At 44.4% G+C, this 25,898-nt stretch overlaps 2 protein-coding genes across 2 annotated transcripts in view; one reads left to right on the forward strand and one right to left on the reverse strand.

The window, feature by feature from the left end:
- Positions 1 to 25,898, reverse strand: part of LOC109966620 (transcription factor IIIB 90 kDa subunit-like) — a 76,151-nt gene that overhangs the window by 43,558 nt on the left and 6,695 nt on the right. Inside the window, exons 4-10 of the mRNA XM_020611576.1 lie at positions 23,590 to 23,662; positions 15,790 to 15,939; positions 13,758 to 13,851; positions 12,961 to 13,087; positions 11,310 to 11,349; positions 10,651 to 10,743; positions 8,841 to 9,107 (exon numbers count right to left, since the gene is read on the reverse strand). Coding sequence (XP_020467232.1) covers positions 8,841 to 9,107; positions 10,651 to 10,743; positions 11,310 to 11,349; positions 12,961 to 13,087; positions 13,758 to 13,851; positions 15,790 to 15,939; positions 23,590 to 23,662 — 844 coding nt within the window. The remainder of the gene's footprint in view (positions 1 to 8,840; positions 9,108 to 10,650; positions 10,744 to 11,309; positions 11,350 to 12,960; positions 13,088 to 13,757; positions 13,852 to 15,789; positions 15,940 to 23,589; positions 23,663 to 25,898) is intronic.
- On the forward strand, positions 18,376 to 22,666 carry LOC109966595 (BTB/POZ domain-containing protein 6-B). The gene is made up of 4 exons (XM_020611532.1): positions 18,376 to 19,422; positions 19,986 to 20,076; positions 20,296 to 20,414; positions 21,050 to 22,666. The coding sequence occupies exons 1-4, from the start codon at positions 19,028 to 19,030 to the stop codon at positions 22,080 to 22,082; spliced, it is 1,638 nt and encodes a 545-aa protein (XP_020467188.1). The 5' UTR covers positions 18,376 to 19,027; the 3' UTR covers positions 22,083 to 22,666.

A 25,898-nucleotide genomic window follows, 5' to 3' on the forward strand; every position in this document is an offset into this window, starting at 1 on the left:
ATCAAGGACACCCGTCTCCCTGTACTGTCATTGCTTGTCTGTCATCCAATCCACTCACTCTGCTCCTCTGAGGGGCCATGTCCATCTAGCCATATGTCTGTTAAGCTCCACTGTACCGCCCCAGGCAGCGTTAACACCCCCACCCACCCGGCACACACTCAGGCCTGCCCAACTGTCTCAGCAGCAGACGAAATGAGAGGAGTCAGCAAATGGATGAGTTTGTGAATGGATTCGTTGCATGAATTAGTCAAAACATGTGATTAATTAAAGGGACAATATGGATGATTTGTTCTCTTCCCCAGCAGAAGATGGCCTCAGGTTTGAAACTGTTCTTCACTGGACAATAGCAGTAAATCAAATTTTTATTTGACCAGAGCTGAGATTCATGCTTTTCACTCATCTCCCCTCCCCATCACACATGCACTATATTTATGAAGACCAACAGCGACATTGTTGAAGCCATTTGTGTAGTTACAAAAATTAACTGTAAGTTTGTCAAAGTATTGAATCAAATCATGTTTGTGCTGCACAAACTCCAGCCTCCAAAAGGACAATCGATTTGAATCAACAGCTCTGAAACAGTTTTAACACAAACTGAACATTATCACCTTCACAGAGGAGGATTTACTGAGGGACTGTTGGATTAGACTGACTTGGTTTTAGCTCGGTGTCCCCAAGCAGCAAGCTGAGGCAGAGAAAGTGGAAGAAGCCAGTGTGGAAACGTGCAGTACCTTTAACAGCCACTAGAGGCTGGTCCCCATAGACTCCCATGTTAAAATGCTTCACAGCAAAAATAAACTTGTTTACAGCCTGGTACAAAGATGATTTTGGTCTCTAAAGCCAATTTCCCCTTCCATGACAACTGTACAGGGGGTGAAATTAGTTTTATGACTTGCATTCAAATGATATCAAGACAAAAGTTAGGCACAGTTAAGGGCGTGGCCGCATTGGGTGACAGGCGTGAGGGTCCCGCAATAGATGGCTGGACGCTAGCTGTCTAGAGCGCTTCCCTCACGCTCCACCTCTTCGTCCATTTTTGGTTTATACGCAGCAGGCGGAGTGAATCGCTACCAATATGGCGGTGGCCTGAACTGAGGTTCAAAACTGTGCTTCAGAAAGCCAGCGAGTGAGGTCACAGTGGGTTTGTCCAGTTTTTATATACAGTCAGTGGGTGTACCTAATAAAGTGCCAACTGAGGGTACTGCCTCTTTTCTAAGGGGATAACGATCACAGATTTGATATATCTGTAATTGACAAAGCAGAAACACTAGATTAACTTTGCTTTCTCAAAAACTCTTTGCTTCCTTTTTCCATTACACAGATTCACAGCTACGTTCTGTTCTTCACAAGTCATTTGCTCACAGATTCAGCCTTCAACTGTTCAAAAAAACTGTGGTGATAATTCCATGTTTTTTCAAGAGGTTTCCTTTGTTTCAGAATACTCGACGTGGATCTCACACAGAGAGAATACTGAAGAAACCTTTATCACAAACTGGACTTTTTAAAACTGTCATTTTGTTTTTCAAAAGCAACTAGATTTTAGACAAAATGAGAATAAGCTGGAAACACTGGAGGCTGCTGGGATCAAACCAGTGACCTTCTGGTTTCAAGGGCCACTCTGTGCTCATTAGCATATCAAAAAGACAACACAAAGGATGCTTGTACATTTTTTTTCAGGTCTGACGGCTGAGGAGGTAAAAGTGTGGTGCAGCTGAAAGAGAAGAGGAGACCGCATCGTCTTTTATCCCTGAACGACTCTTCTGTGGACAGAGAGGGATGAGGCAGAAGCTGCTTATTTAAGAGTATAATTGACTCAGCAGAGCAGCCGTCAGAGCACAGATCTGCTTTACTGCAGTAAATGCTGCTAGTGAGGAGGATGGATGGTGGAAAATGTTTTAGGACAACAGCTTCTTGTCAGCATGCTCAAACACAGCCTGTAAAACTGCTTCAGAAATGGGGGGTGAAACCAAGTTAGATCTTAAAAATGAAATTCAAAGAGCAAAAGGCCCAGATGAAATCTAGATGTTCACACAATTCAGACGTCTCTTTTTCCAAATGTTTTCAGGCAATAAAAACATCAGAATGGTTTGACAAGAGCTGGGAAACTGTGCTCACCAAGGTAGTTAAGGTCAGAACAAACGTCATTGATTGAACTAAGTGCTCCACTGAAAAAAGTGTGCCTCAATCAATGCCGGCTCTAATGGTGTCGGGCAGAGCTCCCCAAAGACCTCGGCGATAGACAAGTGTGACAAAGTCATCCGGAGGTGCTGGAGCCACACTGCTCCTGCCGGCCGGCCCGGCTGCTCTCGGGCTCACTTTCTCCTCCGATAGCACAGGTTAATGGATATAGCATGACCCAGACAGGCCATCGATGGCAGAGCAGGGTGAAACGGGGTGAGTGGCGTTTAACCGGGGGCCCTCAGCTGCCACCGTTTGTGAGAAAATGGAAACCCAGTTCATAGTCTCTGGGGGAGAAATGACTTCCTAAATTTTCATCTATACATTTTAATGAATAGGAACATGATGATTAAGTCCATTAATGAATAATTAAGTAATACCTGGGCTTCATTTGGATTTAGAGAATGAACATTCTCCTTGAGCCACACAAGGCAAGAGAACTACAAACTTTATTCATTACTCTTAACGGAGTAGTAACAGGTTAATTATAAACTTTACCTTCTTTTACTGGGGCTCTCCTATGCCCTGTGTTTTGTCCAGTATGTATAAGACCCTTCATCAAATAACACTAATCATTCACAAGGGGAGGAAATGTGACTGAATAAGAGCAGTGGTGCACAGCCATGGTGGCAGCTTTAACCACCAGCTTCTCTCTACCATGTCAATCTATTAGCTCTACGGTCTCTACCGCCGAGGCTGATGGGAATGTTGACCTGTTATGGTGCTAGATCACCAAAGTTATCACGATTCATCCTGAGGATGCAGGAATGGTGACACCAAATACGCAGTCCATCCATTATTTGCCAACTTATTTCAGTACGAACCAAAAGTGTCAAACTGCTCATGGAACTAGATGTCAGGAGATGTCAGAGGAGCACCAGAGTAAATAGGATTTATCCCCTGGGGACCACAAGTGTCTGTACAAAACTTCCTGGCAATCCATCAGATAGGTGCTGGATATTTTTATCCAGGCCAAAGTGGTGGAGTGACAACACTGCCCTCCCTGGAGCCACGCTGCTGGCCGGGCTAAGGAAATCCATTAATAAAAGACAATAAACCATCGGTGGTGCAAACACTGCAGCTCAATTGTTTATTGTACTTTTACCTGTTTAAAAGGTCTGTACTACACAACCAGCAGTTCATTTGCTCGTCCCCCTCCATGTCATCCTAACATAATGTTAGTTTGTTCTTTTAAGTGCAGTCTGCTGTGTCACCATCTGATGACCCTCGAGTGGACGCAAAACGCAGACCCTTTTCTATCCATACTACAGCTGGAGGTATGCATCCATGAACATGTTCAACATATGTGCACTAGGAAACATGACCTCCCGACAGCAAGAAGAAATCTTTAACTTGTTGTATTTGGATGAGCAACAAGTCAAAGTCAAAAGAGAAAACTGTGCGCGCAAATGCTCAAGAAGAATAATCAGACGAGGAAATAAACAGTACACAAATCAAGCATCCAGTTTACTTGTCTGGTACATGCACAGCTGGTGAGCTCGCAGTGTGGACAGTCTCCAGTTGTTGGCTGGACCCTCGCAGACAAAGTGTGAAGCATGAACTGGTTATAAAAGATGCATTAACTGAGTTTCCACAGTGTCTGATAAATCCAGTGACAGTGAGACTCTCTCAGCTCCATGACCCTCTGCTGCCTACAGCCTCCTGTTGTTATTCCAGCTTCTCCACCCTGTGTTGTCAAAGTACGGTCTGTAAATCAGCCCCGCCTGCCGCCTAGCCAAGGTTAGAGGAAGGGTTTTTCCAGCCAGTAGTCATGTCAAACAGCCATGGAGGAGCTCTGGGAGGCTAAAAGTCTGAACCAGCGGCTGCCAGAGTGAAGAGGTGGCATCTTTAGCACAGAGAGAGTGGGACAAAGAAAGATCAACAACCAGGGTTAACATGGGTTTGGCTGTTTGACATGGAGAGGGTTAAAAGCAGCCAGAGGACTCAGACTGGATCCACATGTGGCCTTCTCCCTTCTGGATGTGTTAGCATCTAAAGCTAACCTGGCTGTCTTGGTAACAGTGACCCAACATGGTCCTGATGAATTTATACAATTTTAAGTATAAGGAGTAATTCGAGCTTTGTGTAATGTTAACCCAGAAGCAAACAACCCCCCCACCCGTTCCCCCTTTGACTGACAGCTGTTATCTGGATGGAGACATTTGAAAAGTCTTCACCACCACCACCTCGTCTTACTATGATGCTCTGTGTTAGTTCTACACCTTAGTCAAAGTTCTTGATATCAGATCTCATTTTTCCAGATCCTCCAGTAAATACACAGTCATAACCAAACAGCTCTGCTCCTTTTACCTAGTTTTCCTTTCTTGTTCTCTTTTCCTGAGAGAATACAAAATTACAGCCTCTCTCCCTTCCTCCAGTGCCCTGTCCTCCACTAACAATGTCTACAAAAACCACACACACACACATGCATGCATGCAGATGAAAGGCTCAGCCCTAATGACATGGTACCCCGTCCACTTAATACTTCAAAGACTGAGCCTGGGGGGTCATGATACCCCTCTGCTGCCCCTCCCATATCCACGACAATTAGCCGAATCCTGAACCAAAACAGGACCAGCATAAATCCTCAGAACCTCCATCTGCAACCAGCCTCCAACAGAACAGAGGTAGGAAATCACCTATGGTGGACAGGAAGATACAACAACCAACACACAAGCACTGTCACACTGATTTGTGTAATCACGTGCACAAAAGACACACAAACATAGCAGGTCAAATACTCGACTTGCACACAAATTGTGGGTTTAAACCAAACAGTCCAGGAAGTTAAACTAAAAAACTGAAGTTTCTTTTTGGACATTTGTTTTCTTTCCTTTCACTTCGTCTCAGTAACACTGAAAATTACTCTAATTAGTCTGATTACAGGAACTGAAAGCGAAACAGGTTGTTTTCAAACATCTTCAAGTGCAACAGCAGCATGGAGGAGGACCACCTCAGTGTTATTGTCTTTATTTTAATGGTGGAATGGTGGAGGTAGAAAAGGGCACAGCAAGCACGAATCAAGAACCTTTGAATGTGAAGATGTGGAAACTGAGTTGACTGAGGCAGAAGTCTTAAATTAGCCGTGGACCCGCCTTCATTCCAGATCTTACTACTACTAAAACCAAAACATATGGGTCTTTTTCAGGAAACACCAGTACAGTAGGGCTGCCAACCTTTGACCTGAGACAGCTTCTTTTAAACTAAACAAGTCTGATCATGAATCTCAACCACTGTCAAGAACAACCAACATACAAAGTACAAGCAGAATAAAGAAAAGATGACGACACCTACACTCTCAGGGGAACAACTGGCTCCCCTCTAATCAGACAGCTCCCCAGTGAGATCAGCCTCCAGCCCCACTGGCCAACAGTTGCAGACATGTTTCAGCTTATTGCTGAGTTTGTCATTCATGGTCACAAACAATGAGCCTTGTGATACAGGATGACTCAAAGTAACATCACTCTATAAAGCCCCATTTTAAAAACGGGGACACATTTACAATTAACACGAGAGCCTGTGATTCAGAGAGCAGTGAATCAGCTTGGTCACTGTGACTCTTCTGGCCTCATCCCTGTGGTGTAGCCCCATGACGATGTGAGGTCGGTGGCATCACCGGGGACATTTTCAGGCTAACATGGCGGTTTGACTTGAGCTAGGATGTTTTAGGGCAGCAGGTTTTACACAGACCATGAAAGTCTCAGCTTTGCTTTTTTATATTTAACTTGATCAAATGACTGTCATAGCAGGGACCGAGTGTTCTAAATGAAGAACCACATTATCTACAAGTTATCCATCTGGATATCATGGTTATACAACATAAGATCATGTGATAAACCCTGAAGCTTAGGCGTTTCCCAATAATCACTGTAACATGACGATGTGCTTGGTTAATGACTGAGGGCCGTCTAGTCCCTCACGATGTGCTTGGTTAATGACTGAGGGCTGTCTATTCCCAAACTTCTTTAGACGCTCTGTAACACGAGGTGGGAGCCAAAATAATGTGTTCATGTTTTACTTTATCGTTTCCACTGCTGCTCTGTTAAGAGACCACAGATGATGTGCACACTGAGGTAACCTAAAGGAGCCGCCACGCCACTGAGGTGCAGCATGTTTTACTTTATCGTTTCCCCTGCTGCTCTGTTAAGAGACCACAGATGATGTGCACACTGAGGTAACCTAAAGGAGCCGCCACGCCACTGAACAGCAGCTAAATCTAAGTTTAAGAACAATCTCCACCTGGTAACAACGATCAGAAATCACTGCATCTGTAATCAATAAAGGGAAGAAAGTGGAAAGTTGCAGACTGTTCATTAAGTTCTTTTCTGAAAAGAGTATAAAATATTTCTGGTGTTTACAAATTTATATTCGAAGCCGGTAGCTCTAGGGACGGTAACGTTGGTCTGTCGGTCCAGCATTTCAATCCAGACTCAAATATGCACTGACTTGAAATTTTCTACACACACTCTTGGTCACGAGGGGATGAATTCTACTGACTTGGTGACTTTGGTGATGCCCTGATTTTTCCTCCAACACCACCTTGAGGTTGACAGGTTTTCATTTCGAGTAAAATGTCTGAGCCAAGCTGTAGCTTCTATCATCACTTCTTAAATGATATACGGTAGAGATGATGTGATTTGCTCTAACCAGCATCCATTTGCACTCCCAAACTTGCAAAATGCCATTTTAAGAACCAAGCTAAAAGAAGTTTGCTACAGGAGTGTTAATAGCTCCCTAGGGGAGACGTTTAAAAAAAAAAAAAAAAAAAAAAAAAAAAACTCTTTTAAGAGGCTCAGGTCAATATTTATGGACACAGAGACCCCTGCTGGGATTCAAACCTGTGACCTTTAAGTTACAGGATATCCTCTGAACATTAGGTCTCCTCACCACCCCTTTCCTTCACTACATGCATCCATCAAGAGACGCTTCACCTCCCACCCCCTGGCCTCTTACGACTCCCCGTCCTCCCACTCCGAGCCATAAAAACACTGGTTTCCTCATCAGGACAGATGTAGCTGCACAGCACCATTACCTCGGATCCATCAACCCCTCTGCGCACCCACATAAGGAGGGGCAGGGGCGCAGCACATCCTACTCATGTAATTAGGTAATTATAGGCAACGCCTGACGGATCCCTGTAGTTGTTTTATTTTGGGCTACTGTTAATAAGTCACTCTGACAGAAGCTGCTACAGTTTGTTTTCTCTCTTCCATCCAAACCACAGCGGAGACGTTCAGCGTAGTTTTGTTGGTTCACGTTACCCGACTGCGTGTGAGCAAGAGTCAGTACACATCAGATACCATTACTTTATTTTTTTTTATTAACGTCCACAAACGCCAAGACAACTTTGAACTGACCTGACTAACATACTGTACATATGTCCTGTGTGCATGCAAAGCCTGATATATAGCAAACAAAACTCATACACCCCTGAGCAAAATCACTAAAATAGTAAATGAATCTAAATTGTGTTAAAGTGGAGGTTTTTCCATCTGGTGCATACTTAAAAACTAACAGAGAATACATTTAAAATGCAGGTCCCAACGTTCAACCTCAATGCAAAACAGTGACAGCATCTGTAATTTCCAGTTAAGGCTAATTACATGAACAAAGTTATAAAAGCACAGCTCCACATGTCTGAACAAATAGGAAACCAACGTGTGAGACTTTAGAAAAACAGGAGAGGGCACACGGCATCAGTTGTGCAGCAGACGCACAGGACAGTAGAAATACAAGCATCAGTCCAGGCTGTTGTTTTGGTCACAAGTTCCCATTTATGCTTCAGGCCCCAAACAAGTCATCGTCTGTCTGAGCCTTTCCCTCATGTTTGAGCAACATCACTGCCTCCCTAATCCAAAGAACCTGGTGACAGGAAAATGAACTCACTGCAACCGGTCAAGTTTCCATTTGACAGACGCATGGACTGACACACAACCTGAAAACCTGATGCCTCCCTCCACAGATGTCGCTAGCAGGAAGGCATATAAAGTTTTAAGTCAAAGTGAAGTTATGTTTTTATTTTATTGAGTTTAAAGGTACAAGAGTCAGGACTGAGTCCACACCTGTGTTTTCTACCAATAAGTGCCGTTTCCTGTAGTTTGTTCAGGTTATGGTTCCTGATAAATCACATTGAACCCAGTTATTTTTGTCTGTCTTGGGGCAGTACATTGGTTCACCCGAGCTCAATCTCTTCAAAGACTCAAGTTTGATGTGACTGTGCCACAGATAAACAGAACAGTCAAGGATGAGCAGTATCACTGCAGCATTCACAATCAGATCAGCCTCGAGGGCACTGCTGCTTTTATTAACGTGGCTGTTAAACCAAATCACTACAATGTCTGACATGGTGTCTTAAAAGCAGCAGCTTCAGCTCCGCCCAATGTTTGCATAGTCGAGATTTATTAAATCCTCATGGATCAAACTGACCAAACGTCAAGATGCAAAAGAAGAGAAGTATCACAAACAGATGACATCCAAGAACATGATCTAAGAACCAAGGTAGGAGAGGAAACAAATGAAATTATCACGCTCCTGTGTCAAAACCAACAAAACCTCCAGTTAATCAAATGTCTGGTAAAGTGATACCAAACAGGACTGTGAGGGCTCCAGTGTGACAGGAGAAGGGGAATTCACTTTAAAAAGTTTAAAAAGGTTGCACTCACCGTTCGCCTTCTCGTCTCCGATGCCGTTGCCGATGGACTCAAAGCGGCCCAGAGGAATCGTGCCCAGGATGGACAACAGCGACGGGCCTTTTCGCCTTGAGACATCTCCCTCCTGCTCCTGGTTCTCCTCTTCCTCTTTTGGTCCCCTCTGTTCTAGTCTTTCCAGAGCCTCCACTGTGAGCTCGCTGAGGTCTTTGCCAAAATGCCTGGCCAAGGCCTGAAGCTCGTCCTCCTCGTCTGGCTCGTCATCACCGATACTGTCATAGTCTGAGAGGAAGAAACACAGAGTTCGATGTGGAACCTCTACGGTTAACCTTTAGTTAACCTCTAGGCAGCTAACACATCGTGGTCAGGCTTAGTGAAACATCATGGTCACTGCTGAAAAAAGAAAAGCATCCAGCGTTGGTAGGAGATGGGCTGCAACTGTGGGAATTGGTGTTGAAGTCAGACACGCCATTTGCCCAGCCAACCACAATGAGCTCCCCCATGACATTTTACTGTGTCTTAACAAGGTCACACTGGTTCTAGAACAGGAAGTTAATGTTTTGTGCAGCAACATGAGCTCCCTTGTCAGCAGGATGTAAACATGGGTCGTTCCTTCATCATTACAGCTCAAGGCCATCCATACAAGGTTAAAGAGCAAGTGGGAGCGCCGGCACATTACTTTTATTTTGGTCAGGCAAACGGTCATTAGGTTCTGACAGTGGAAACGCAGCTATAACGTGCAACTGGAATGACAGAGGTCCTCACCTACAGACAAACGAGATGTAGCTGCCTGCTAACAGAGCTAGCTTGGTCACACAACGAGCACTCACGTCTCTGAAAACATCAGGACAAATTATAAACGGGTATTACTTGAAAAGGCTGGCGGCATATTCTCAAAGTGGTCACTTTGCCACCTGAAAAATGTTAAAACCTTATAAAACGGCATAATTCCAGTCTTACAGATGAAAATGCTAACAGCTTTGAGCTCAGCTCAAAACCTCTGCCATGAGGCTCTCGCCCAAGTGAAGCATCGCAGGACAAAAGAACATTAAGTCATGCTGAATGACATCATTATGGGCTTTATGTTTGTGTGTTACTGAGTTATGACTCAATAATGCATAAGTGTCTGGTTCATGTCCCCCCCTCAGCTGTCCTGTGGCCCCTTGGGGAGGATGTGTCCTGCTGATTGTCCATGTCTGTTACAGACCATATGCTGCAGCTTTCCAAATGTTAAAGTCCTCCCAGTTAGTGTTATAAAAGCTTGTATTTGCATTTAACTCTGCCTGATAAACTGCTTTATAGTGTGCTGGCTTCAGTTTGTATACAGCTACTGCATGTTGACATCAAACAGGTTACATCTGTCTACAGGGACCATGGAAAGATGCTCACATTTAGCACGTTTGTGAGACACCTTATGAACGTGACTTTGAAATCGCTGTAGCCCAGTTAATGACCAGGTCCAAAAATCACGGCCTAATTTACAAATCCACTATTCGCCACATAATAAATCAGTTAGTCATTGCTGAGGACAAAAGCGCTGCATAACTGTGACTGTACTGTTCAAGTGTGCAGCTTTCTGTTGTTTTTAATCGCATATACTTTTTTTACACAGACTTTGGATGATATGACAACAGTAACTTCACTTCACTAAGCAGCAAAGTGATTCTGACAGCGTGAAGTCCACTGGCTCAGTTCCTAACATCTGTATCCATGTTTTAATACAAAGCCTATCTTCCTTCTTATTGGTGTGTGATATGAGGAGTTGTGGGGATCAAAAAGGACCCATCAACGGACGGTATGCGACATTGCTCCTCCGGGTCTGTACCTTCTTTGACGTAGGCAGCGTACACTCCTCTCAGTTTGGGTCTGCTGCTCTGAAGCTCTGCGTCAATTTCATCCTGGTAGCCTTGAATTTCATCTGATAAAAAAACATCACAGTTGAACCTAGAATGATTCCTGGATCTGAAGTATTTTATGTAAGAGTGAGTATTACACACAAAAAAAAAAAAGATGCAGTAACATTTCCATGCCCCTAAAATGAATGAATGTGTGCGACACAGAGGAAAAGAAACTACACTTGTGGTGCTGTTTACAATCTTGGTTGTCACAAGAGGATCTTCAGAACCTTTGCTAACCCTTTTAATTATATTTCCCTTGGTTCTATAATTACAATATAATATGTTAGCACTGTAACATAATGTATGGTTAATTATATGTTGTGCAGAAACTAAACCATTGCAGCGTTTCAGTTTTCTCCTCAGTGTAACCACATCCATCTCTGTGCCATCCAGTCAAGGTCGGCCAAATGGCAGACGCATCAAGTAGAACAAGAAAGTGCAATCAACGTCTGTCTTTGCTGATGTTATGAATGTTAGTCTAACTACCCTGAAATGTTAATAGAAATCATTTTGAAACTAAAAGAAAAGCAAAGTTGTCTAAGAGTCCAGATGCCTTCAATGTGAAGGCGCACAGACGCATTCATACCTTCAACAAAATTCATCTTTTTCTTCAGCTCGATCTCCAGCTAGACGGAGGAAGAGAAAGGAGAGGAGCTGAGTGAGAGAGTGAATCCAACAGTGACTACAGGGTGAAACGATTACCAAGTGAAGCATCGCAGAATAAAAGAATATTAAACACGAGGACTGTGGGTGGTTGGCAGCAGTCGCCATTGATTTCAGAAGTACTTTTGATTCACTCAAGTACACAACACTGAGCACGAGTTTGATTTGATGTCGGCGTGACACAGCTGAGGTGTGCGAGTGACAAAAATGTAAATGTTAATTGCTTTTGCTTATTATAGAAACCGTGAATCCTGTAGAAATTTTTGCTCTTTTCCATCGTGTTATGAGAAAATGCTGAATGATTAACGAGCAAAGAATCTTCAAGATTTGATCTGAAAGAACTTGACTCTCCAAAATTAACAAAAACAGCACAAAACCCAAAATGCAGCTGTCAACCACCTGTGGCCTTTAATCAGATGATGGAGTTTCACCACATGACAACAACTAAACCACCTAAACTCCATCTGAGAAAGAAGGTTGAAAGCTTTGAAAGAGTTTATAATTAAGTTTCTTAACTATCTGGAAGATTTTTTGCATCCATCATGTTAAGCACCAATTATAGATTCAATTGTCAGCCAGTATGCACCTGATGGGTTATGGCTATCGTTTATGTTTTCTACAATGTCAGTTGGTTTATATATTTTTATAAGGTACCTCACACGGCCTATTTTGAGTTCAGGTCACTACCGAGTGTACTATTGCTTGTTCAGATGTAACAAATTAATTCTGTCTCAGTGAGATGCAGCTAATGTTCATATGTTCCCAGCAGCAACAAGTTATTTCACACAGGTGTTTACAGAAATGTTGCACAACTGTCACCACCAGGGGGCGTCTGTGAGGAAGTTGAGCGAGTTGTAAAGCAGAAGCAGCAAGAGAAGAAGGTGTTCTTCCTCCACCACTCATGTTCTAGTTACGACTGTGTAGGAGAGAGACCAGTAGTCTGGCAGACTGTACAACCCAACTGTAATTACTGCATTATTTTGCTGTGAGGTGCAGAAATAAAAGACACTGTGGGTTAAACCAAGTCCGCCTGAGTCTCTGGCTGCAACACAGAAATAAGTGAACATCTCTGATTGGTCAGAAATCCCGCTCAAAACCTTCTAGAAGCCAATATCTCTGCACCGCTGCCAGTGCTGTTCAATGAGTCTGGGTCACAGGAGGCCTCGACAGCACCTCCCCACAGTGAGACACGTTCTGGAGTAGATTTCTACAACAAAAATATTTGGAACAATGTGACATACTGTAGCTTTAAAATCTTAAAATGTGTTAATGTTTCATAAACCCTGACTGCTCTCTGTTAAGAGTGTGAATGTGGAGAACAGTGATCTTTGACAGTTTTACTTTAGAGGTTAATATCCTCCATTAATTACTTGAGAAACTAAGGGCTGCATAAAACTCATCAGGAAAACTGCATTACATTTTATACACATATGTTAAAGATGGAGTGATGCTGCATTTCTCTCATTTCACATAAACATGTGGTGTTCCTCAAAGGACTTTAAAGCCGGGACCACCTGTCTGTAGTTTGGCCCTGATGCTGGGTGTTTCTTTGTAAGGAGACAGTGAACCTGTACCTCTAGAGATTTTTTCTTCTCCAGTCCAGCTGTGAAGCAGGGTGGGTCACACTCCTGGTCCAGATCTACCCTCATGAACTCCTCGATGGTCAGCTGACTGGAGGGCGTGTCCTCAAACTCGGTCAGCCTGGTGCAGGAGAAGTTGCCGGGTATTGATATGGAACAGAAAGGAACTTGAAATTCGAAGATGCATCACCGTGACTGATTATTCTAGAACAGTAGCTCAGTGAAACACACCCACATCAACAGGTTTCACACATCAGCACAGATGTCTGGACAGTTTGACAGTTGGTAACACTTTACATACTGCCCATGATTTGAGTGAGTGAACCCTCTTTTTCCTCTGGACCAACATTAAGGGGGTCAAAAACGGGTCATGTGAAACTTATGTAGCTTCAAATAGCTCGAAACAGCCAAGTCAGATCCATTGTTTTCTGGAGGGAACAGTGGGATTTATCAGCAAATAAGTACTTTTAAAGAATTGTACAGCCTTGCAAACCAAACCTGTCTTCCGTTGTTATAGATAACTTGGCTAATTCAGCTAGTTAGCTAGGGACCTAATCTATTAAAGTGACCCAATATTTATAAGCACCTTTGGCATGATGTTCTTTACCAACAGCAGTTTAAAAACAATGTTTTCTGCTCATGCACCCTTAACAAAAAACAAACATGTAAGAACACTTCTAACTTCAAAACCTTTAGTTATTTCTAAATTCTAGACCTATCAAGCATTAACCATGTTCCAAAAGAACAGCTTTCGACTGAAGTCAAAAGTATCAAAAACTCTCACCACCCACCTTTTTCTTAGCGTACTTTCACACACTTTCACCACACTGACAACTTCTTTGATGGTGCGGCAAAATTCATGCATACGAGCAGCAACAAGAAGAGCTGGAGACAGAAAGACAGACTTAACCAAGATCTAAAAGCAGCAAACAAATATGACTCACTCACTGTCTGTCTGTGCACATTATTCACTATTCACAAGTCAACCCTAAAACTACACAAACGCCATATAGAGGATTTAACCTTCTCTGCACGCTGTGACAGCCCTAGTGCCCCCCCAGACAGTGCTCTTTAACAATGCCCACCCTGGGTTCAGTGTACCGTTTCCACAGCGTGCACAAAGCCTCGACTTTCTTTGCGTCATTCCTTAGTCTTTGTTCTGCATTTACAACACATGCGTCACACCTGTCAACGCATTTACACGCTGCAGCTGATACTGAAACGTCTGATGCCCATTTTCTAGTAGGTACTTGTATTGTTGTTAAACTGGTGTTGTGACCTGCAACCTACTCATGACACTAATACTGACATTTCTTTTGCTCTACGTTTGGAACGACAAGACACGCATGATGATATAACATTTCTATGTGATTTTTAGGTGTTTCTGCACGAGCAACTTGAAGGCTGGAGGACATGGGCGAGAGGGCGGGGGCACCTCAGTGTGGGGAGCCAACAGCCGGCCCCCACACAAACACACTTTTAAAAAGGAGTAACAACAAGACTATTATTATGCAATGAATTGCAGCTCCAGCCTTGAAGGGGAACAGTTATATAACCGTCATTAGAGTTGCCTCGCTCAAGAGCCTGTTAAAAGATGGATGCATGCTTCTACTTCTAACAGGCTTTAAGACTGAAGTGTTGGCTTTTACCTCCGGAGGACTTTCTCAAACAGCTCATTGCCATTATCTTGAAGTTATAACACTTTAAAGTTGTTTTCCTTTCTAAACGTAAAGTAAACTTTGTCATTTGTTTCTTTAGTCCTCTTTGTCATTAAAACCATTAAAAAGCAAAGCCGTGATATGAAAATTCTTCTTCCCTGAGCAACTTTGTGCACATGCACCTTTCTGGCTCGTCAACTGCAATATTTCTGTCATATTTGGGAACAAACTTTTCCTTCTTCCATCTGAGTGTATCCTTCTCAATGATTTATGATAAGCAATTCATTATTCAGGCAATGCAGCAGAGAAACAAAGAAAGCTGAAAATTGAAACCGTGAGCGTAAACATGCAGGGAGCAGAGGAACCCGGCAATTCGATTTCAGGATGTCTTAGCTGGTAATGCATCAAAGATGAGTGTATTCAAGTTGACAAGGAGCGAGGAGCTGTGCTGTTTCACATAAACAGGACCACAGATCTCACACACGAGATGACAGGTAAGGTGGGAAACCAACACCAGACGCACTGTGGTGAGTTTAGGTTGATGCTGGCAGGTCTGCTTCATCCACACGTCTCTGGCAAAAAACTGTAAAAGGCCTAAATACATCTGAAAAACCTACTTAGTTGCAGAAACTGTCAGACGTACAAGTGCAAACCCCTCCTGTTCACAGCACTACAAACCACAGTTGACCTCAGGTGAAGGTGCACGTGCTACATTATTGATCTGAGGGAAATTCTCAGTAAACCTGCCTCCTACACAAAGAGGTCAGTTTCAGCTATGGAGTATGTTAATCTCTGTTCGAGAAGCATGAGCCTTAGAATAAAGGCAGTAGAAGTAATTGCGGGTCATCATCCATTAGCTCCAACATGATCTGCTCAGTTTCAGTCTCCATTGACTGTAGTACAGTAAGAAGCTCAACACAGTGCCATAGAAATGCCACTGCCATCTGTTTTGGTGGTCTAACTGCAGAGTGACGCAAGCAGTTCAGCGCACAAGTAGAAATGCTCACAGAGGCAAAGGCCAGTTGTGTAGCCTACAGCAGGGGCTCTGTGTGGAGTCAATGAGGAGGCATAAATGGGCCTTTAGATGATTTGCTTCAGAGGACTGAACCAGGAGTGCATGGATGACCTGAAATAAAGAAATACTCCCAGTACGCTACTTGGTTACCTGCTCCACAGAGCCCCGACGGTCTTCGTCCCGTGTGCATCCAGTCCCTCTTCATCCTCTGCACCAGCCTCATTGCCGTCATGGAGACGTCGTGGTTCTTCTCGCCAAACTCTAGCATCTGGGCAAAGCGGGGAATATACAGGGATGGGTCTGGTGGAGACAGGAAAGAGAAGGCAGATTATTTACTTAGCTCAAGTTGCATTTTAAGAGCATTTTCATGATACAAGTCAATTCTTCAAATTCAGGTTCTTTGCTCCTTTTCACACTTAAGTGTCTCTTAGTAAATGAGCAGAGTAGTAAAATACAAGAGGTGATCAGGCTTGGGTACATGATCTGTATCCAAATGCAGATACAATAAAATACATGCTCTTGTAACTTTAATAAAAACACCTAAAAATGTGCATGTCAATAAAAACAAGAGATGTAAACTATTCTGTTCACCTTGTGAAGTCAACATGGAAACAGACCTGAAAGTGGTTAGAAACTAAATTCTTAAACTAGCTACACTTTTATGACAGCTGAGGAGATTCATCATCATCTGCTGATGAAGGCACTGCGATGTGTTAAAAGTAAATAAGAGCAACTGGAGAGATCGTTTTGTCTACTAAAATGCTACCGTTTAAGGGTCATGTGATGATCATCTTCAGCTATTGTTTCATCGTGATAAACTTGGAGGGATAAATTATGGCAAAGACTGTTAACGTAACTGCTTTCACGCCACATTGCCAAAAACCTCACAGGATGGATGCTTCAGCCAAAACTCTCCAATAAACATGTTTGAACAGTAAACAAACCAAAAGCAAGAATGCAAGCAGCTCTTTTATTTCTCCCTTTGACCAAATCCTGCTTCAGATTATTAGATTTAAATTTACTAGCACCTGTGATCTTCCCAGTACAACCAGCCTCCCACAGCTGGCTGCTAATTAGCTCCACTGGAGAACTGGAGGATTAGCATTTAGCTCAAGTGCACCATGAAGCCGCCTGTTTCTCATTCAGTGCGTCTGTCCAGATTTTCCCAGCTGGCAGGAGGATGTGAATGGGCAACAATCCAAACACAACCTCACAATCTCCAACTTTTTGCATCCTGAGTGTCTCGGAGAAATGTCTACAGTAGAGCATATCATAAACTTTATGAAAAATCCTTTGGATTCTGCAAACTGCCTGCTTTTACCATGAAAAGACCCTGGCTGTAGGCCAGTTTGTCTTTAGGCTGGCCCAGCTATGACAGCAGAATCAAGTATCTTTGAAGTCAGTAGCTATGTTTAAAGAGCAGTCCAGTGGAAAGCTGGTAGAGCCAGCTGGTAATCAGATCCAGGCTGATCCCTTCCCCCCTCCGCACCCTGTAATGATCCGTCTGCGGAGCTGGCCGTCACTGCTCCAAGTTTTACTTGCCTGTGAGTGCCAGGCAAGATATCCATAGAATAAAACGATGCTGTTTAAGGGGAAAAACAAACAGCTCAAATCCTCTTTTACTGTGGAACAGAATCGATCTGCGATGCTCCAACAGCCCAGGAGTCATTCTGTGATGGACTGGTGGAGTTTACTTTTTTGTGAACCCTCTTCCCCTCAACCTGCCTCACCTACATTCCCCAAAAGTGCCCCCAGAGAAAGGCCGGGAACGTGCTCCTTTCCATCACATGTGGGAGCTGGGCTGTATGAATAGCATTAAAATCCTTCAGTGGTGGGGAAGCTGCAACCTTCCCTCAGAACTGTCTGTCTGGAACTGCAATGCATTCTGGTCTTTTTTTCTGTTACTCTAGGCGGAGAAATCGGTCTCTGAGTTGCTTTTTCCTTTGATGGATTGTATTATATTTGAATGTCAGTGAATAATGGCCAACTAGTGATGTTTTAAGACTGAACTTGAGCTGCTGGAAATATTCGGGTATGAAGTTTGTGTGTTATTACATTACCAAAGACTACCTGTACAACACCATAGCCATTTTAGGGTTGTACACAGTGGTAAAAAAAAAAAAAAAGCAGAAATGTATACTGATGTTTTGCGTGCACATATACACTCATTTGGTAGTTTATTAAAACCAAATCAGTTTGTTCCAACAGTCCGGTAATAACTCCTTTATGAAGGTGATGTTCAGTTGTTGAGATCAGTTTAGAGGCATATTGATTCAGATGTATTTTAGACAACATGGTGTTTTTGAGGTGTAATGTGTTTTATTGACAGGTGTTTCTATTATGCTGTACATCCCCATTTTTATCAATGAGGCTATAAAAGAAACAGCTCTGTATAAAGCAGTACAGTTCAACTGCAGCCTCCAACATGATCTCGCAGTTGAATCAACAACCTCTCCTAAACAGTTTGAACACAAACTGAAAATTACCCCCTTCAGGAGGAGGATTTACTGCAGTACTGCTGGATTAGACTGAGTTTTAGTCAGGTGTACAGTAGCCTACCTAATAAACTGTCATCTGAAGGCATGTTACACAAGATTAAAATGTTTCTCTAGACTTTTCCCTCATGCAGAACTCGCATGTGAAGCTCAGGTTTTATTCCTGTAAATATCTTCAGTCAACTGATTCCAAAGTTTCCTCTGTGAATATGCGTATTATTGTACTGTATGCAAAATCAGGGAGAACTAGTCCCTGCGGCGGAGGAGGAGCGGTGACGCACTCTGCGGAGCCGTCTGCCCTTCTGACGTCAGCGCGGTGCGTGAATCTGATTGGTCCTCAGCGACCCCTGGGCGTCCGAGGAGATCGCGACTGTAAAAAACGCAGAAAAAAAAAAAACAGAAGACCGTAAAAACTCCCGACAAATGACTGTTTACCACGGATGGTTATGGCAGCAGTTGGACGTCGTAGCTGGTTTGCTCTCCCTCAGTAGCCGGTTCGGAGAAAAGCAGAGGCACAAATCTCTGAGGATTAACGCAGAGGCGGGGTGGGAAAAAATAGAATAACCGGATTACCCACTCGCTGAGAAAAGGGAAAACAAGCGACGCTTCGTGGACATTTCTCCGTCTACCGAGGATGAGGTGACCGCCAGGGAACGGAGGAAAAGTGATCATAGTCGAAGTTGGATACGGGGGAGGAAACGGACTCTGGTGCTGGGTGGATATTTAGATGATGTCGTGTAAACTTTGGCGTTTTAACGCGGCGCTGTAGGAGCCGGATTTCAGGCAGAAAAGGGCAAATTCTCCTCTGGGTAAACCTCGTATAGTTGAACCAGAGCCCGATCGTGATTCGGTTCACCGGGTATTAACACCAAGAAGATCGGTTACTGGTGCCGATGCCAACGGCAGACTGCAGGTTGCTCCATCATGGCCGGATCATGAGGTGTCTGACTTATCTACTCCTACTTCCAGAAACGCTGAAAAAGTCCAAGAAGGTCGGCAGGCTCCCGGGCAGGCTGCCGGTATGTTATGAGATCCTGACTCTGTCCCTGACGAGCAAGAAGCAGCAGCAGAAGAAGATGGCTGCGGAGTTGTACCCCGCCGCCAACACCAACAACACCAACCTGGCCAACGGCACTACGGTGGCGGACACCGAGAAGACGAAGAAGGTGCAGGTGTGCCAGGCCAGCTGCAGCAGCACGGCGACCACCCCGACCACCCAGCAAAACATCAACAACAACAACGTAGACCCACCCAGCTGGCAGTGCAGCCACCCCACACTGAGAGAGAGGTAACTGCTGCAGCTCCTGGGCCAAATGCTCGGTTTCAAAGTGTAGAAACGCAGACAGCTGTGTGCCAGACACCCCTGAAACGCAGGATGTCACAAGATCAATTAACGGTCATTAGTAGGTATCGGCAGGACACTGCAGCGGCCAACTGCATTAATATGACGGTGTTTGAAAAGGAAATGAGATGCACTGTAAAGTGCAACTCCCCAGGTAGCACACTCCTTAGTGGTGTGTCATTTATTTGGGAGACAACACTATCCCTGGCCCAAGTTTGTATAATAGCAGAAATTATTCTGAGCTGCAAAAATCTTTTTGAACAACCAGGATTTGTCTCTAATGTGAATAGTTCTTCTTCTCCTGTGACAGTAACTATTACCATTTTATAAGCTAAACAACAGATACTAAGTAGATTTATTGCTAATAAGATAACTATTAGCCCCACTGCTGTAGATATATGCTCGCCAACCCTATGAATATATCCAGTGTCTCTAGGCAAAACAAGTGTGGGAGGACTTGATGTTATACAATACTTTAGCCTTATTCATGAAACCTGCTCTGTTTTTAGGAACGCCTTGATGTTTAACAATGAGCTGATGGCTGATGTCCACTTCATTGTTGGCCCCTTGGGGGCATCGCAGAGGGTTCCAGCACACAAGGTAAAGACGTTTTACCTCCTGGATAAACAGTTCTTGATTTCCTTTTCTGACAAGATGTTTGGAAATTCTAAATCTGTTTTTAGCTGAGCAGGGAAATTGTCTCTGCACCAGAGACAAGAGCTGCTCCTTTGTTGAACTTAGCAAAGTAAGTGCGACTCTGGTTGCATCTCTGTGTCTCTGATGCATCTGCTCCTCCCTCCCTCTCCTCCTCCCTCCCAGTATGTGCTGGCCGTGGGAAGCTCCGTCTTCTGTGCCATGTTTTACGGCGATCTGGCAGAGGAGGAGTCTGAGATCCATATCCCAGATGTGGAACCTGCTGCTTTTCTAATTCTGCTGAAGTAAGCCACTCACCATCCCTCACACAGCCAAGCAAAAGGAGACATGACAAGCACAGTCAGTGTCACTTCAAAGCATATTATTACTCATCCAAAGCTAATCAGAGGCGAATGCCAAAATCCTCTGAGCACCAGAGAGCAGCAGCGGAGGCAGCACTGTGCTCTGTAATTGCTGGTATTCTCAGAGCTCACTGTTCAACTAGAAACATGTATTCCCCTTTTCCTCATCCACAGCCTGACAGTTTTCTTAGAGAGGAATATGTGCACACTGGTCAGTACAAATACCCACCTTTGCTGCTCATTCATCAACACTGGCTAAACCAGCATCACGGCCTGTTGTGTGCCGTCTTTTGAGAAAACAGCAGGATGTGTTAAGTCACTCAGCCCTCTCTGGGAACAAAAAGCCAGTCATTGTTTCCATTGTGCTTTCTGTGAATTCTCTTGATGCAGCTGAAATTAGACTGGAAACAAGCAAAGATGACAAGATGATGAGCACTCCAGAGAGTTTTTCCAAACTCAGTTTACATAGAACATCATGTCTTTTCTTGCGGTTTAATGTTAAAGTAGCTCACTGCTGCGGTGCGGTGGGAGATTTGTGCACATTCACTGTGGTTAAAAGGCACTTCTCCTTCTCCCAGGTACTTGTACAGTGATGAGATTGACCTGGAGGCAGACACGGTGCTGGCCACCCTGTATGCTGCCAAGAAGTACATTGTCCCTGCACTGGCCAAGGCCTGCGTCACCTTCCTGGAAACTAGCCTGGAGGCCAAGAACGCCTGCGTGTTGCTCTCCCAGAGCCGCCTGTTCGAGGAGCCCGAGCTGACGCAGCGTTGCTGGGAGGTCATCGACGCTCAGGCTGAGCTTGCGCTGTGCTCCGAGGGCTTCTGTGAGATCGACCTGCAGACGCTGGAGATCATCCTGAGGAGGGAGACACTCAACACCAAGGAGGTGGTGGTGTTTGAGGCCGTTATGAACTGGGCCACAGCTGAGTGCAACAGACAAGGTTTGGGTCCCACCACCCGCAACAGGAGAGAAGTCCTGGGCAAGGCTCTGTTCTTAGTGCGCATCCCCACCATGAGCCTGGAGGAGTTTGCTAACGGGGCAGCACAGTCCGATATCCTGACTCTGGAGGAGACGCACAACGTGTTCCTGTGGTACACGGCAGCTAAGAAACCCCAGCTGGACTTCCCTCTGACTGCGAGGAAGGGTCTGGCACCTCAGAGGTGCCACCGTTTCCAGTCCTCGGCCTATCGGAGCAATCAGTGGCGCTACCGCGGCCGGTGCGACAGCATCCAGTTTGCGGTGGACAAGAGGATCTTTATCGCCGGTTTGGGACTGTACGGGTCAAGCGGCAGCAAAGCCGAGTACAGTGTCAAAATTGAACTCAAGAGACAAGGGGTGATCCTGGCGCAGAACCTGACAAAGTTTGTGTCGGACGGGTCGAGCAGTACATTTTCGGTGTGGTTCGAGCATCCTGTTCAGGTAGAGCAGGACGCATTCTACACTGTAAGCGCCGTGCTGGACGGGAATGAGCTGAGCTATTTTGGCCAGGAGGGCATGACGGAGGTGCAGTGCGGAAAGGTGACATTTCAATTCCAATGCTCCTCCGACAGCACCAATGGGACCGGAGTACAGGGAGGACAGATCCCCGAGCTTGTGTTCTATGCATAAGCTGCTGTGGACCGTGGGTGGAGAATCCAGCTGATCGTCCCGGCCTTCGAAGTAATGTAGCAGTAAAGACACTGAGTAATGTCACACTAAATGACCTGGTTAGTTCTTTGAGAGACTATTTTAAAAGAGAAGGAGCCGTTTTATCTTATTTAATTTAATATTTTTATTTAAATACTGGGTTAACATTATTTGCTCCGATGCTGTGTTTGAGAGCTGCGGCTGCTGTAGAAACAACATTAATACAGTGATTTGTGGTTATGTAACCAAGCTGAGCTCCACAACTGGAACACACAGGAACTGCTTTGTGTAATTGCAAGTCTATATACAATGTTGTTGCTATAGTCCAAGCAGTAAGATTACACCAGGAGCAAACGTGATGTAGTGGTATGGTTCTAAATGCAAAAAAGGAAATCCTGTCAACAAGCAGTTGTTTTGCACTTCAGAGGACGGCCTGAGAAACACTGTCTCTTTTGTAAAGTCCAATTTAACTGTTAACAGCTTGATGCTGTTGAAGACCAGATGTGTTCTGTACAAGAATACTTATTCACCTGACGACAAAACATAAAGGTTATAATGTGATTGAAGCCACAGATGTCACATCATTATGGTGTCTGGGTGAGGGACTGGGCATCTGAGGGGCAGCAGCGCCCTCTGGGTGCACCCGAGTGAACTACACCTGGGTTGTATGGAAACATGAGGTTTTTGCTGCCACGGATGGGGGGGCACAGGATCGGGGGCCCACAGAGGTACCAATAATTATTTTTATAATGCACACAGTTACAATAAGTCTGCATTTAAATTAGTAAAGCTAATTAAAACATGTCTGACAGCAGAATAGCTGAGGTCAAAGGTTTCCTATAATATTTTGTGTATTATATTCAAGTATTTTGTTTCCCCATCTGTGGAGACGGTGGTTTGGATATGAAGACGATGACCTGTTTTCATTTATAGCAGCACCAAAACTCTTTCAGCTACTAAACTGTGAGGTTAACCTAAAAAAACGGTGTCAAAACTACCACAAACGTGCAGGTTTTCAGGTGGATGCTCTGTTTTTGTCCTTGAAATCAGATCTGGAGGCATCTGCAAAATGTAAAGATAAATAATAACAAAAAAAAAGTAAAACTGGAGCTTGAAAGACGAAACGCATCATCCAGCTGCTTCATGGGAAATATAGGACCAGTTGCTTTTTGGTGTTTGACCCATTATAGAGCGACAGTTTGATTTGATCACTTGTGCGTCGTCATCTTGTCTACAAGTGCAACACTAACTCTCTGGAGCCACCTTTCAAATTGTATCAAGCCAGTGTTCCAGACATTTTTCAGTTCCAGCTTTGAAACTGTCACTACTTTTGATGGATAACTGATTATTCATAAAAACGGATTCACTGATAGAATAAATTCCTAGTTGCACACATTTACATAAGACATGTGTGAACTGGCTGCTGAAAAGAGAGCGACCCATTCAACTAACAGTGAACATAAAGAGGGGGTGAAGCTGAGGTCAGTACCTATAACCGGGGCGTTGATGCACAGTTCTCTGGCCAGGACAAGGAACGTTTTTCCCAAGATGTAGACGTTCACCTGCGGAGGACAGAGACATTTCAGAAACAAAGATAAGCGTGTGAGCATCAGGAGAAAACCATGTGCTGCCAGTTTAGTCGAGTTTTCCCAACTGGATTCAGGTGTTTACATGTCAGTGAGCGTGGTGACTCCAGGAGGCCATGACAGTAGAGCTGGAGTCTGACAGTAACACGATGATGCAATGTGCTCCACTGGTGTGTTTGACAGAGAGAGACAGACAACGGACTTAAGGCCGTAGCATCACTGTCAGGTTGCATCATCTAGCTGAAGGTCAGCGAGCGTTTCACTTTGGTGATTAAAAGCTGAACCCTGCTACTGTTTGAAGGGATCATCTGCAGCTCACTGCTCTGTCCATTCATGTCTGCCCCTCAGTCGCCCCCTGATTTTGTCCTGCATTATAACTCTGACCAACATGGCGGTGTGTTTGGACTGTACGTTCTCTTTCACCGCCAGGGTCAGTTTAAAAAAAAGAAAAGGCATTTTAATGATTTTGACTTTGGCTCGTTGACCTGATAACGTCGGTGTGCCAGAGAGCAGGCCATGACCGATGACCGACTATTTTTACCACCTACAGGGCGACCTGTTACAGACGTGCACTGGCAACTGTTTCACCAAACGCCTCAGCACAAATTTCAACAAAGACAAAAGGCTGTTTTGATACCGACTGGGCTCACAGGCCAGAGCTATTTTTACAACAAACGACTGAAAAATGGAGCAAACAGTGGCTGAACTGATTGTTGGCCTCAAAGCAGGACTCCTTACAGGCCATTACTCAAGTCCAAGCCTTCGCCAAGATGAAACGTAACATTTATGAACATTTCTTTTTAAAAATCTGTCAAGCACTGAAAGTTAGCCAACGCTTTGTGAGGTCTTATTATTGTTTTTGGATTTCAGTCACAACTCAAGTTAAAATTTTATAGTATTTTATTTTGGCAAATGTCTGGTGCAGCTGCTTATGTCAACGCCGCTGTGACTTGTAGCAGAATGGACACAGCACTTCCAGTGGAAACGGTCTGTATCCCCAAAACAACAAGAGTACACTTTCTGTATCAGTTACTGTATCCCCAGAGAAAACCCAGTGTTAGATGTGATGAGGCAGTCGGTCCCCTGCTGGTAACTAGTGCACCTCATTTTGCAGGGTTCAGCCGACAGGAACAAACCATTTTTGATCTTGTTTCACTACTGGACAAACTAGAGGTGGGGAGACGGTATATTTTCATCATTAGCACTGTTGTGCTTTGTACCTGGATTATTTCTACAACAGAGCATTTGTTTTGAAAGTGACCTGAAAGGCTGAAAAAAAATTTCTATGATATTTTTGTAACTTCAAAAAAAAACAAAACCCTGAAGTCTGTTCAGGTGTGAGTGTCCCACAGGTAGAGGAGTGGATGGCTAAGGGTTGAACCAGGCTGAGCGGAGAGTGTGTCACTGGGGTCACCATGCCAGCACCTCCCAGCACAGATGTTTCATTATGTTTTACCCACAACACCTCCAGAAGACTGAGCAGTAAATCCCCAGTCATCCCCACCCCCCACCTGAAAGGACCCAGTGATGAACACTGCTGAATAACAAAGCCACAAGGCGGCACATCTATCATCATCTCCACAAATTAACAGCAATAACCTCCAGAATTAGGTTTCTAAGGGCTCTGGGCTGAAACCTGGAGCAGAAGGCAATGAAAGCTGCAGGACGAGGTCGTGAACTCGGGTCAGAGCTCTGTCATTCCTTCACAGCTCCAGGGGCTGGAGGGGTGGGGTGGTTCAGAACAGACAGTTGGACTCTCGCTCTTAGTCCCCCCCACGGGAGTCGGGCAGGGACACAGATGCTCCCCTACTATTCTGGGACGTGGACAGAAGTAGTGGAACAAGTGCAGTTTTTAATGTTAGAATGTTTGTCTCAAAGAACTCGGAAACAAAATCAACATATTTACCATTTTTAAATCAATGAATCAAACGTGCAGTGCTGGAGGTTTCACATGTTCTGCTTTATCATTGACCCTCAGCTTACAGAGCACGAAGCGCTTTCTTTTTGGTTTTATAGCAGCGACTAATGTTTTGGCTCAGTCTCTGCACTTTCATCGACACCTGTTAAGCCTGTGCACGACCTGCTCAGCAGCAGCTACTAGCTGGTGAATGTAGCTGAGGAGTCCAGGTTTTCTCAGGAGTTAGTGAAGATAATGTCCAAGTCTCGTGGGTTTGTCCATCATTTCCATCTGTAACGACAACGTTTTACTCAC

The sequence above is a fragment of the Monopterus albus genome, unplaced genomic scaffold, assembly GCF_001952655.1.
Source record: "Monopterus albus unplaced genomic scaffold, M_albus_1.0 scaffold115.1, whole genome shotgun sequence".
Taxonomy (NCBI): Eukaryota; Metazoa; Chordata; class Actinopteri; order Synbranchiformes; family Synbranchidae; genus Monopterus; species Monopterus albus.

What these genes read in the sequence shown, in the direction of transcription:
- LOC109966595 (XM_020611532.1), top strand. Translation starts at nt 19,028, where the DNA reads ATGCCAACGGCAGACTGCAGGTTGCTCCATCATGGCCGGATCATGAGG. An exon ending in AGAGGGTTCCAGCACACAAG is followed by an intron (nt 20,077 to 20,295) that starts GTAAAGACGTTT and finishes CCTCCCTCCCAG; the next exon opens with TATGTGCTGGCCGTGGGAAG. An exon ending in GCTTTTCTAATTCTGCTGAA is followed by an intron (nt 20,415 to 21,049) that starts GTAAGCCACTCA and finishes TCCTTCTCCCAG; the next exon opens with GTACTTGTACAGTGATGAGA.